The following is a 14,040-nucleotide window of genomic DNA, read 5'->3' as shown; positions in this document are numbered from 1 at the left end:
CCGATACGATAGTGTCTCTTCCTGATGATATCATTACTGAAGGCCGGTGAGTCCCAGCTGCTGCGTGTCTCTTTGTGATAGGTCTGTTTTCTGAGGGTCTGTTCTCTACTGGAGGACTCAGAGCTGCAGTTAATAGTGTCATTACTGTTAGATGTAGAGTTGATACTGTCATTGTCCCCATCTGAGAAGTCCGACTCTGACTTGCTCTGCCGGTTAGCCATCCCGTTGATCGCCAGGTGGACCTCTAGTGCGCGTGGCCGGTAGCGGGGAGCATCCTCATCCCAGGAGGTTCCCTTGGGGGGCAGGCCACGGGGGTGAGACAAGGAGGGGTGAGGAGGGGGATGTTTGGGGCTGGCTTGCTGACTAATGGGCTGGCGATCGTAGGCTTTCTGTCTCTTCAGAATGGAGCGGTCGGAACGGTCACTGAGCTCCACAGAGCTGTCGCTGGGCGGCTCGATGGTCAGCAGCGGGAGGCGGTCGACCCTAAGCCTCTGCTCCTGCTGCTTCAGGGAGGGTGTGCTGCGGCAGGAGGTGTCTGACCCCTGACCTTTATCATCCTTATGGACCAGAGACCAGGAGAGAGAACGCAAACGCAGCTCCGACTCTTTGGAGGAGGGCCGGTCTACCGATGGTAGGGGGGTGTAGGGGCGCTCTAGGGACTGAGACAGAGGGAGAGGAGAGTAGGTATGGTCCAGGGACTGAGACAGAGGTAGAGGAGAGTAGGAATGGTCCAGGGACTGAGACAGAGGGAGAGGAGGGGACAGCTCTTCCTCATCGATGTAGAGAGTCACATCGCTGTATGATGCTGTCATCTCATCCAGTTTGTGGTGTTCCGCACTGCTGTGTGAGGAGGGTTTGACCTGGTAGGAGAACAGCTCTCTGTCTCGGTCTTTGTCCAGGTCAGGGTGTCCTCTACCCCCTTGCCTCGTCTCTCCTGGCCCCCCCTCCTCCCTGTGCAGACTCCTACTATTCAGAGCATCGTCTATCGACTCGGCCAGAGACTTGACCTGACGGGAGAACGCGTCCTCCAGCTCCGTTATAGCGTCAGTGAAGTCATCGTTCTGGGCCACCACAGGTGACTTCATAGTACCTGGGACCACACCCCCCAGGTCAGAGCTGCATTCTGATTGGACCAGGGCCCCCAGGTGTTTGGTTCCGTTGTCGGTGAGGAAGGACGACTGATGAACATTCTCAGGGCCTTCCAAGGAGAACTGCATCCTCATGCTGGACAGGACGATACGTCGGGACATGCGGTTCTCGGACATGGAACTGCGGAGACGTTTAAAGTTCTTGTTCATCTGATACTGGCGGAAGGCTGTCTGGATGGTGCGGGCCGCATGACGCGTTATGAAACGGCCTCCATACTTACGCTCCAGCATCTCCACCTGGAGGAGAGAGAGAGAGAAGACAATCAACCAACCAACCAACCAATCAATCAATCGACAGCATGAGAAGTTTGGTTACCCCTTTACATGTTCATTTACATTACAAGCCATTTCAAATGACTATGTGACATACACTGAGTATACCAAAAATCCAGAACACTTCCTGTTATTGAGTTGCACCCCCCCTTTTGCCCTCAGAACAGTGTTGAAAGGGTTCCACAGGGATGCTGGCCCATGTTAACTCCAATGCTTCCCACAGTTGTGTCATGTTGGCTGTATGTCCATTGAGTGGTGGACCATTCCTGATACACACGGAAACAGTTGAGCGTGAACAACCCAAAAGCGGTACAGTTCTTGATACAAATCGGTGCGCCTGGCACCTACTACCATACCTCATTCAAAAGCAGTAAAATTGTTTGTCTTGCCCATTCCCCTCTGAATGGCACACATACACAATCCATGTGGAATTGTCTCAAGGCTTAAAAATCCTTCTTTAACCTTTCTCCTCCCCTTCATCTACACTGATTGAAGTTGATTTAACAGGTGACATCAACAAGGGATCATAGCCTTGACCTGGAGTCACCTGGTCAGTCTGTCATGAAAGGGCAGTATACATGCCCACACATTTAGGGGAATAACATAACCAGAAACAAATGAACAAACACATATAGAATCGATCTATAGTTCTGTAACACAGTAACACGATAACACAGTAGCATAGTAACAGTAACACAGTAGCACAGTAACACAGTAGCATAGTAACAGTAACACAGTAACACAGTAGCACAGTAACACAGTAACACAGTAGCATAGTAACACAGTAGCACAGTAACACAGTAGCACAGTAACACAGTAGCATAGAAACACAGTAGCACAGTAACAGTAGCATAGTAACAGTAACACAGTAGCATAGTAACACAGTAGCATAGTAACACAGTAGCATAGTAACACAGTAGCATAGTAACAGTAACACAGTAGCACAGTAACTGTAACACAGTAGCACAGTAGCACAGTCACAGTAGCATAGTAACAGTAACACAGTAGCATAGTAACACAGTAGCATAGTAACACAGTAGCATAGTAACACAGTAGCATAGTAACACAGTAGCACAGTAACATAGTAACAGTAACACAGTAGCATAGTAACAGTAACACAGTAGCACAGTAACTGTAACACAGTAGCACAGTAACACAGTAGCATAGTAACACAGTAGCATAGTAACACAGTAGCATAGTAACTGTAACACAGTAACATAGTAACACAGTAGCATAGTAACAGTAACACAGTAGCACAGTAACTAACACAGTAGCACAGTAACACAGTAGCATAGTAACACAGTAGCATAGTAACACAGTAGCACAGTAACACAGTAGCATAGTAACAGTAACACAGTAGCATAGTAACACAGTAGCATAGTAACACAGTAGCATAGTAACAGTAACACAGTAGCATAGTAACAGTAACACAGTAGCACAGTAACTGTAACACAGTAGCACAGTAGCACAGTAACACAGTAGCATAGTAACAGTAACACAGTAGCATAGTAACACAGTAGCATAGTAACACAGTAGCATAGTAACACAGTAGCACAGTAACACAGTAGCATAGTAACAGTAACACAGTAGCATAGTAACACAGTATCATAGTAACACAGTAACACAGTAGCATAGTAACACAGTAGCATAGTAGCATAGTAACACAGTAGCATAGTAACACAGTAGCATAGTAACACAGTAGCATAGTAACAGTAACACAGTAGCATAGTAACACAGTAGCACAGTAACACAGTAGCATAGTAACAGTAACACAGTAGCATAGTAACACAGTAGCATAGTAACACAGTAGCATAGTAACACAGTAGCATAGTAACAGTAACACAGTAGCATAGTAACAGTAACACAGTCACAAGGTAACATGGTACACCATAGTAGGCATACTAAAGTTACACTTGTATTTGTATTTATTATGGATCCCCATTAGTTCCTGCCAGGGCAGCAGCTACTCTTCCTGAGGTTTATTATGGATCCCCATTAGTTCCTGCCAAGCCAGCAGCTACTCTTCCTGGGGTTTATTATGGATCCCCATTAGTTCCTGCCAAGCCAGCAGCTACTCTTCCTGGGGTTTATTATGGATCCCCATTAGTTCCTGCCAAGGCAGCAGCTACTCTTCCTGAGGTTTATTATGGATCCCCATTAGTTCCTGCCAAGCCAGCAGCTACTCTTCCTGGGGTTTATTATGGATCCCCATTAGTTCCTGCCAAGCCAGCAGCTACTCTTCCTGGGGTTTATTATGGATCCCCATTAGTTCCTGCCAAGCCAGCAGCTACTCTTCCTGGGGTTTATTATGGATCCCCATTAGTTCCTGCCAAGCCAGCAGCTACTCTTCCTGGGGTTTATTATGGATCCCCATTAGTTCCTGCCAAGCCAGCAGCTACTCTTCCTGGGGTTTATTATGGATCCCCATTAGTTCCTGCCAAGGCAGCAGCTACTCTTCCTGAGGTTTATTATGGATCCCCATTAGTTCGTGCCAAGCCAGCAGCTACTCTTCCTGGGGTTTATTATGGATCCCCATTAGTTCCTGCCAAGCCAGCAGCTACTCTTCCTGGGGTTTATTATGGATCCCCATTAGTTCCTGCCAAGCCAGCAGCTACTCTTCCTGGGGTTTATTATGGATCCCCATTAGTTCCTGCCAAGGCAGCAGCTACTCTTCCTGAGGTTTATTATGGATCCCCATTAGTTCCTGCCAAGCCAGCAGCTACTCTTCCTGGGGTTTATTATGGATCCCCATTAGTTCCTGCCAAGCCAGCAGCTACTCTTCCTGGGGTTTATTATGGATCCCCATTAGTTCCTGCCAAGCCAGCAGCTACTCTTCCTGGGGTTTATTATGGATCCCCATTAGTTCCTGCCAAGGCAGCAGCTACTCTTCCTGGGGTTTATTATGGATCCCCATTAGTTCCTGTCAAGGCAGCAGCTACTCTTCCTGGGGTTTATTATGGATCCCCATTAGTTCCTGTCAAGGCAGCAGCTACTCTTCCTGGGGTTTATTATGGATCCCCATTAGTTCCTGCCAAGGCAGCAGCTACCCTTCCTGGGGTTTATTATGAATCCCCATTAGTTCCTGCCAGGGCAGCAGCTACTCTTCCTGAGGTTTATTATGGATCCCCATTAGTTCCTTCCAAGGCAGCAGCTACTCTTCCTGGGGTTTATTATGGATCCCATTAGTTCCTGTCAAGGCAGCAGCTACTCTTCCTGGGGTTTATTATGGATACCCATATATTCCGGCAGAATTAAGGCATAACAGCCATTGCTGGCTATAATAGCCTATTGTTGTCTATTGCCTCTGAAATGGAGACAGCTGAGTGTACCGGTCCTCCAGAACTATTGCACTTTACTTATTTGTGTTGCTATACCTTTGTGCTGATGCTAATGTCAATCATTAGAACTGTATATATATATTTGTACTGGTGGCTGTCAGCCCTATGACATGATGTACTAGTTAATTGTAGTCACTATAACCATCTTTGTAATGCAGGTAAATGTTCATGTTTTGTATGTTTCTTGTTGTTTTTAATGCTCCGCTGCTGCAAAACCAATTACCCTCTGGAACAAATCAAGTTGAAACTTGAACTTAAAAGTTATGCTCGTTTAAGTTTTGGACATGGAGTGCTTGTCGAATTGTGAATGAGAGACGGATGTAGTGTGTACAGCATGTTTAAAAAACAAAGCAGAGCTCGTGCTTTCTTGTGACTTTTTTCAAATCATCATTGGAGTCCCATCATGCAGCCTTACAATGTATTGTACATCTAAACATATAGCCCAACGTTTGTAGAACAACTAAAGTTACATTAATAACTCTACATTAAGCATATAGTAATATCTATTTCTTTGTTAACCGCTCAACACAGAATAACTGTATGTGAGCACTCCATCAAATCGTTTGCCGAAAATATCCTTTATATTTTATTCAGCTATGTTCAATTGTATTCTTCATACTATAAAATAATGCCACGGAATTCTAATCAAATCTAGTCTGATTGATGAACTAGTGTAGCCTACAGCCATATGGCATAGCCAGATCAGGACCTAACATGAGGACACAACAGAGGATGCTATTCTGTTCTTCTGAAATAGACTAAATTGTCTTCATATCATGTTTCTTTAGACCTTTCTAAAATAAATAAGGGATTTATTGTGATGGTGTAGGTAGACTATATTACACAGATTTATTGTGATGGTGTAGACTATATTACATGGATTTATTGTGACGGTGTAGGTAGACTATATTACATGGATTTATTGTGACGGTGTAGGTAGACTATATTACATGGATTTATTGTGACGGTGTAGGTGGACTATATTACATGGATTTATTGTGATGGTGTAGACTATATTACATGGATTTATTGTGGAGGTGTAGACTATATTACATGGATTTATTGTGATGGTGTAGACTATATTACATGGATTTATTGTGATGGTGTAGGTAGACTATATTACATGGATTTACTGTGATGGTGTAGGTAGACTATATTACATGGATTTATTGTGATGGTGTAGGTAGACTATATTACATGGATTTATTGTGATGGTGTAGGTAGACTATATTAGATGGATTTATTGTGATGGTGTAGGTAGACTATATTACATGGATTTATTGTGATGGTGTAGGTAGACTATATTACATGGATTTATTGTGATGTGTGGGTAGACTATATTACATGGATTTATTGTGATGGTGTAGACTATATTACATGGATTTATTGTGATGGTGTAGACTATATTACATGGATTTATTGTGATGGTGTAGGCTATATTACATGGATTTATTGTGATGGTGTAGGCTATATTACATGGATTTATTGTGATGTGTAGGTAGACTATTACATGGATTTATTGTGATGGTGTAGACTATATTACATGGATTTATTGTGATGGTGTAGGCTATATTACATGGATTTATTGTGATGTGTGGGTAGACTATATTACATGGATTTATTGTGATGGTGTAGACTATATTACATGGATTTATTGTGATGGTGTAGGCTATATTACATGGATTTATTGTGATGGTGTAGGCTATATTACATGGATTTATTGTGATGTGTAGGTAGACTATATTACATGGATTTATTGTGATGGTGTAGACTATATTACATGGATTTATTGTGATGGTGTAGGTAGACTATATTACATTGATTTATTGTGACGGTGTAGGTAGACTATATTACATGGATTTATTGTGACGGTGTAGACTATATTACATGGATTTATTGTGATGGTGTAGGTAGACTATATTACATTGATTTATTGTGACGGTGTAGGTAGACTATATTACATGGATTTATTGTGATGGTGTAGACTATATTACATGGATTTATTGTGATGGTGTAGATAGACTATATTACATGGATTTATTGTGGTGGTGTAGACTATATTACTTGGATTTATTGTGATGGTGTAGGCTATATTACATGGATTTATTGTGATGGTGTAGGTAGACTATATTACATGGATTTATTGTGATGGTGTAGGCTATATTACATGGATTTATTGTGATGGTGTAGACTATATTACATGGATATATTGTGATGGTGTAGACTATATTACATGGATTTATTGTGATGGTGTAGGTAGACTATATTACATGGATTTATTGTGCCGGTGTAGGTAGACTATATTACATGGATTTATTGTGATGGTGTAGACTGTATTACATGGATTTATTGTGATGGTGTAGGTAGACTATATTACATGGATTTATTGTGATGGTGTAGGTAGACTATATTACATGGATTTATTGTGATGGTGTAGGTAGACTATATTACATGGATTTATTGTGATGGTGTAGGTAGACTATATTACATGGATTTATTGTGATGGTGTAGGTAGACTATATTACATGGATTTATTGTGATGGTGTAGGTAGACTATATTACATGGATTTATTGTGATGGTATAGGTAGACTATATTACATGGATTTATTGTGATGGTGTAGGTAGACTATATTACATGGATTGATTGTGATGGTGTAGGTAGACTATATTACATGGATTTATTGTGACGGTGTAGACTATATTACATGGATTTATTGTGACGGTGTAGACTATATTACATGGATTTATTGTGATGTGTAGGTAGCCTATATTACATGGATTTATTGTGATGGTGTAGACTATATTACATGGATTTATTGTGATGGTGTAGGTAGACTATATTACATGGATTTATTGTGATGGTGTAGGTAGACTATATTACATGGATTTATTGTGATGGTGTAGGTAGACTATATTACATGGATTTATTGTGATGGTGTAGGTAGACTATATTACATGGTTTTATTGTGATGGTGTAGACTATATTACATGGATTTATTGTGATGGTGTAGGTAGACTATATTACATGGATGTATTGTGATGGTGTAGGTAGACTATATTACATGGATGTATTAGACTTGCTCAAATGTAGATGCATCAGTGGCTTGTACGTTGAGTGTGGAAGCCAGGAGTTACTGAATGTGTTTATGTTAATTAACGGACAAATACCATGAGAACGGCAGTTGTATGATTGACAATCACCGGCTGACCAAATTTCATGACCTCTACAGGCCTAGGTACAACCCATCTGACTTTACCTCCTTTTCTTGGTCGTCATGGAAACTAGTTGAACTCCAGAGTCTGAGTGGTGTGGCCCTGAGTAAGTTACACCCTACCCACTGACTATCTAGTTAACTAGCACTGCCTCTCCCTGAGCTAGAGTCAGTGGGTAGGGAGTAAGTATCTAGTTAACTAGCACTGCCTCTCCCTGAGCTAGAGTCAGTGGGTAGGGAGTAACTATCTAGTTAACTAGCACTGCCTCTCCCTGAGCTAGAGTCAGTGGGTAGGGAGTAACTATCTAGTTAACTAGCACAGCCTCTCCCTGAGCTAGAGTCAGTGGGTAGGGAGTAAGTATCCAGTTAAGTAGCACTGCCTCTCCCTGAGCTAGAGTCAGTGGGTAGGGAGTAACTATCTAGTTAACTAGCACTGCCTCTCCCTGAGCTAGAGTCAGTGGGTAGGGAGTAACTATCTAGTTAACTAGCACAGCCTCTCCCTGAGCTAGAGTCAGTGGGTAGGGAGTAAGTATCTAGTTAACTAGCACTGCCTCTCCCTGAGCTAGAGTCAGTGGGTAGGGAGTAAGTATCTAGTTAACTAGCACTGCTCTCTCCCTCTACTGGTCCTATGTGTGCTATACCGTACCATGTGTTCCCTACCTTTTTGTCCTGTAGGTCGGCTGACAGCTCATAGCTCTCAGACAGGGATCGGGAGCATTTGATTGCCTCCTCCTCGGCCTGCTTCCTGAGGATGGACTGGTTGTGCTGCAGCTTGGGTCGTCGTGACCGTGGTTGCCCTGGTAACACCACGTGGCTGAAGAGATGTCCACTGTCGAAGCGGTCCTGCCCAGTACCGTCTACACTGTGGGTTAGAGGGAGGCCTCGACTGTATTGGTCTAAAGACCCGCCCACCTCGTAGGCGCAAGCCTCCTCACCTTCCACACTGCAGGGAGAAGAGAGAGAGATCTGTTAGATTACGAGCCTCCTCACCTTCCACACTGCAGGGAAAGAGAGAGAGATCTGTTAGATCACGAGCCTCCTCACCTTCCACACTGCAGGGAAAGAGAGAGAGATCTGTTAGATCACGAGCCTCCTCACCTTCCATACTGCAGGGAAAGAGAGAGAGATCTGTTAGATCACGAGCCTCCTCACCTTCCACACTGCAGGGAAAGAGAGAGAGATCTGTTAGATCACGAGCCTCCTCACCTTCCACACTGCAGGGAAAGAGAGAGAGATCTGTTAGATCACGGAGCCTCCTCACCTTCCACACTGCAGGGAAAGAGAGAGAGATCTGTTAGATCACGAGCCTCCTCACCTTCCACACTGCAGGGAGAAGAGAGGGAGATCTGTTAGATCACAAGCCTCCTCACCTTCCACACGGCAGGGAGGAGAGAGAGATCTGTTAGATCACAAGCCTCCTCACCTTCCACACTGCAGGGAGAAGAGAGAGAGATCTGTTAGATCACAAGCCTCCTCACCTTCCACACTGCAGGGAAAGAGAGAGAGATCTGTTAGATCACGAGCCTCCTCACCTTCCACACTGCAGGGAAAGAGAGAGAGATCTGTTAGATCACGAGCCTCCTCACCTTCCACACTGCAGGGAAAGAGAGAGAGATCTGTTAGATCACGAGCCTACTCATCTTCCACACTGCAGGGAGGAGAGAGAGATCTGTTAGATCACGAGCCTCCTCACCTTCCACACTGCAGGGAAAGAGAGAGAGATCTGTTAGATCACGAGCCTCCTCACCTTCCACACTGCAGGGAGAAGAGAGGGAGATCTGTTAGATCACAAGCCTCCTCACCTTCCACACGGCAGGGAGAAGAGAGGGAGATCTGTTAGATCACAAGCCTCCTCACCTTCCACACTGCAGGGAGGAGAGAGAGATCTGTTAGATCACGAGCCTCCTCACCTTCCACACTGCAGGGAAAGAGAGAGAGATCTGTTAGATCACGGAGCCTCCTCACCTTCCACACTGCAGGGAAAGAGAGAGAGATCTGTTAGATCACGAGCCTCCTCACCTTCCACACTGCAGGGAGAAGAGAGGGAGATCTGTTAGATCACAAGCCTCCTCACCTTCCACACGGCAGGGAGGAGAGAGAGATCTGTTAGATCACAAGCCTCCTCACCTTCCACACTGCAGGGAGAAGAGAGAGAGATCTGTTAGATCACAAGCCTCCTCACCTTCCACACTGCAGGGAAAGAGAGAGAGATCTGTTAGATCACGAGCCTCCTCACCTTCCACACTGCAGGGAAAGAGAGAGAGATCTGTTAGATCACGAGCCTCCTCACCTTCCACACTGCAGGGAAAGAGAGAGAGATCTGTTAGATCACGAGCCTCCTCACCTTCCACACTGCAGGGAAAGAGAGAGAGATCTGTTAGATCACGAGCCTCCTCACCTTCCACACTGCAGGGAAAGAGAGAGAGATATGTTAGATCACGAGCCTCCTCACCTTCCACACTGCAGGGAAAGAGAGAGAGATCTGTTAGATCACGAGCCTCCTCACCTTCCACACTGCAGGGAAAGAGAGAGAGATATGTTAGATCACGAGCCTCCTCACCTTCCACACTGCAGGGAAAGAGAGAGAGATCTGTTAGATCACGAGCCTCCTCACCTTCCACACTGCAGGGAAAGAGAGAGAGATCTGTTAGATCACGAGCCTCCTCACCTTCCATACTGCAGGGAAAGAGAGAGAGATCTGTTAGATCACGAGCCTCCTCACCTTCCACACTGCAGGGAAAGAGAGAGAGATCTGTTAGATCACGAGCCTCCTCACCTTCCACACTGCAGGGAAAGAGAGAGAGATCTGTTAGATCACGAGCCTGACCAAGACCTTCAATTAAAGGAGCAGTGGTTTTCCATTTCCTTCAGATGATTAGTTCCTGGCACCTGGGGACAATTTCACCCCTATTGTACACAAACGTTCTAGGCAAAGATCTGCCGGTCTCACAACAATGGTTAAGAACAGAAAATGAAAAAATTGTCTCTAGTCAATAAACCCCATGTACTGTACAGTACCACAGTGGAATGTCAGTGTTAGTAAGGTACTATACCACAGTGGAATGCCAGTGTTAGTAAGGTACTATACCACAGTGGAATGCCAGTGTTAGTAAGGTACTGTACCACAGTGGAATGCCAGTGTTAGTAAGGTACTATACCACAGTGGAATGCCAGTGTTAGTAAGGTACTATACCACAGTGGAATGCCAGTGTTAGTAAGGTACTGTACTGTACCACAGTGGAATGCCAGTGTTAGTAAGGTACAGTACCACAGTGGAATGCCAGTGTTAGTAAGGTACTATACCACAGTGGAATGCCAGTGTTAGTAAGGTACTATACCACAGTGGAATGCCAGTGTTAGTAAGGTACTGTACCACAGTGGAATGCCAGTGTTAGTAAGGTACTGTACCACAGTGGAATGCCAGTGTTAGTAAGGTACTGTACCACAGTGGAATGCCAGTGTTAGTAAGGTACTGTACCACAGTGGAATGCCAGTGTTAGTAAGGTACTGTACCAGAGTGGAATGACAGTGTGAGTAAGGTACTGTACCAGAGTGGAATGACAGTGTGAGTAAGGTACTGTACCAGAGTGGAATGCCAGTGTGAGTAAGGTACTGTACCACAGTGGAATGCCAGTGTTAGTATGGTACTGTACCACAGTGGAATGCCAGTGTTAGTATGGTACTGTACTTTACCACAGTGGAATGCCAGTGTTAGTAAGGAACTGTACCACAGTGGAATGCCAGTGTTAGTAAGGTAATGAACCACAGTGGAATGCCAGTGTTAGTAAGGTACTGTACGACAGTGGAATGCCAGTGTTAGTAAGGTACTGTACCACAGTGGAATGCCAGTGTTAGTAAGGTACTGTACCACAGTGGAATGCCAGTGTTAGTAAGGTACTGTACCACAGTGGAATGCCAGTGTTAGTAAGGAACTGTACCACAGTGGAATGCCAGTGTGAGTAAGGTACTGTACCACAGTGGAATGCCAGTGTTAGTAAGGTACTGTACGACAGTGGAATGCCAGTGTTAGTAAGGTACTGTACCACAGTGGAATGCCAGTGTTAGTAAGGTAATGAACCACAGTGGAATGCCAGTGTTAGTAAGGTACTGTACCACAGTGGAATGCCAGTGTTAGTAAGGTACTGTACGACAGTGGAATGCCAGTGTTAGTAAGGTACTGTACCACAGTGGAATGCCAGTGTTAGTAAGTTACTGTACCACAGTGGAATGCCAGTGTTAGTAAGGTACTGTACCACAGTGGAATGCCAGTGTTAGTAAGGAACTGTACCACAGTGGAATGCCAGTGTGAGTAAGGAACTGTACCACAGTGGAATGCCAGTGTTAGTAAGGTACTGTACCACAGTGGAATGCCAGTGTTAGTAAGGAACGTACCACAGTGGAATGCCAGTGTGAGTAAGGAACTGTACCACAGTGGAATGCCAGTGTTAGTAAGGTACTGTACCACAGTGGAATGCCAGTGTTAGTAAGGAACTGTACCACAGTGGAATGCCAGTGTGAGTAAGGAACTGTACCACAGTGGAATGCCAGTGTTAGTAAGGTACTGCACAGTACAGCAGTGGAATGCCAGTGTTAGTAAGGTACTGTACTGTACCACAGTGGAATGCCAGTGTTAGTAAGGTACTGTACTGTACCACAGTGGAATGCCAGTGTTAGTAAGGAACTGTACCACAGTGGAATGACAGTGTTAGTAAGGTACTACACAGTACAGCAGTGGAATGCCAGTGTTAGTAAGGTACTATACTGTACCACAGTGGAATGCCAGTGTTAGTTAGGTACTGTACTGTACCACAGTGGAATGCCAGTGTTAGTAAGGTGCTGTACTGTACCACAGTGGAATGCCAGTGTTAGTAAGGTACTGTACCACAGTGGAATGCCAGTGTTAGTAAGGTACTGTACCACAGTGGAATGCCAGTGTTAGTAAGGTACTGTACCACAGTGGAATGCCAGTGTTAGTAAGGTACTGTACTGTACCACAGTGGAATGCCAGTGTTAGTAAGGTGCTGTACTGTACCACAGTAGAATGCTAGTGTTAGTAAGGTACTGTACCACAGTGGAATGGCAGTGTTAGTAAGGTACTGTACCACAGTGGAATGGCAGTGTTAGTAAGGTACTGTACCACTGTGGAATAACAGTGTTAGTAAGGTACTGTACCACAGTGGAATGCCAGTGTTAGTAAGGTACTGTACTGTACCACAGTGGAATGCCAGTGTTAGTAAGGTACTGTACTGTACCACAGTAGAATGCCAGTGTTAGTAAGGTACTGTACCACAGTGGAATCCCAGTGTTAGTAAGGTACTGTACCACAGTGGAATGCCAGTGTTAGTAAGGTACTGTACCACAGTGGAATGCCAGTGTTAGTAAGGTACTGTACCACAGTGGAATGCCAGTGTTAGTAAGGTACTATACCACAGTGGAATGCCAGTGTTAGTAAGGTACTGTACCACAGTGGAATGCCAGTGTTAGTAAGGTACTGTACCACAGTGGAATGCCAGTGTTAGTAAGGTACTGTACCACTGTGGAATAACAGTGTTAGTAAGGTACTGTACCACAGTGGAATGCCAGTGTTAGTAAGGTACTGTACTGTACCACAGTGGAATGCCAGTGTTAGTAAGGTACTGTACTGTACCACAGTAGAATGCCAGTGTTAGTAAGGTACTGTACCACAGTGGAATCCCAGTGTTAGTAAGGTACTTTACCACAGTGGAATGCCAGTGTTAGTAAGGTACTGTACCACAGTGGAATGCCAGTGTTAGTAAGGTACTGTACCACAGTGGAATGCCAGTGTTAGTAAGGTACTATACCACAGTGGAATGCCAGTGTTAGTAAGGTACTGTACCACAGTGGAATGCCAGTGTTAGTAAGGTACTGTACCACAGTGGAATGCCAGTGTTAGTAAGGTACTGTACCACAGTGGAATGCCAGTGTTAGTAAGGAACTGTACCACAGTGGAATGCCAGTGTTAGTAAGGAACTGTACCACAGTGGAATGCCAGTGTTAGTAAGGAACTGTACCACAGTGGAATGCCAGTGTTAGTAAGGAACTGTACC

At 44.5% G+C, this 14,040-nt stretch overlaps 1 protein-coding gene across 1 annotated transcript in view; it reads right to left on the bottom strand.

The window, feature by feature from the left end:
- Positions 1 to 8,713, bottom strand: part of LOC139414501 (IQ motif and SEC7 domain-containing protein 1-like) — a 54,657-nt gene extending 45,944 nt beyond the window's left edge. Inside the window, exons 1-2 of the mRNA XM_071162411.1 lie at positions 8,633 to 8,713; positions 1 to 1,385 (exon numbers count right to left, since the gene is read on the bottom strand). The exon at positions 1 to 1,385 is cut by the window's left edge and continues 18 nt beyond it. Of these exons, the coding sequence (XP_071018512.1) occupies positions 1 to 1,379 (1,379 nt within the window). The 5' untranslated portion in view covers positions 1,380 to 1,385; positions 8,633 to 8,713. The remainder of the gene's footprint in view (positions 1,386 to 8,632) is intronic.
- Between the last annotated feature and the right edge of the window lie 5,327 nt (positions 8,714 to 14,040).

The sequence above is a fragment of the Oncorhynchus clarkii genome, chromosome 7 (assembly GCF_045791955.1).
Source record: "Oncorhynchus clarkii lewisi isolate Uvic-CL-2024 chromosome 7, UVic_Ocla_1.0, whole genome shotgun sequence".
Classification (NCBI taxonomy): domain Eukaryota; kingdom Metazoa; phylum Chordata; class Actinopteri; order Salmoniformes; family Salmonidae; genus Oncorhynchus; species Oncorhynchus clarkii.
The sequence above is the reverse complement of the archived record's forward strand: the minus strand, read 5'-3'. Positions and strand labels throughout refer to the sequence as shown.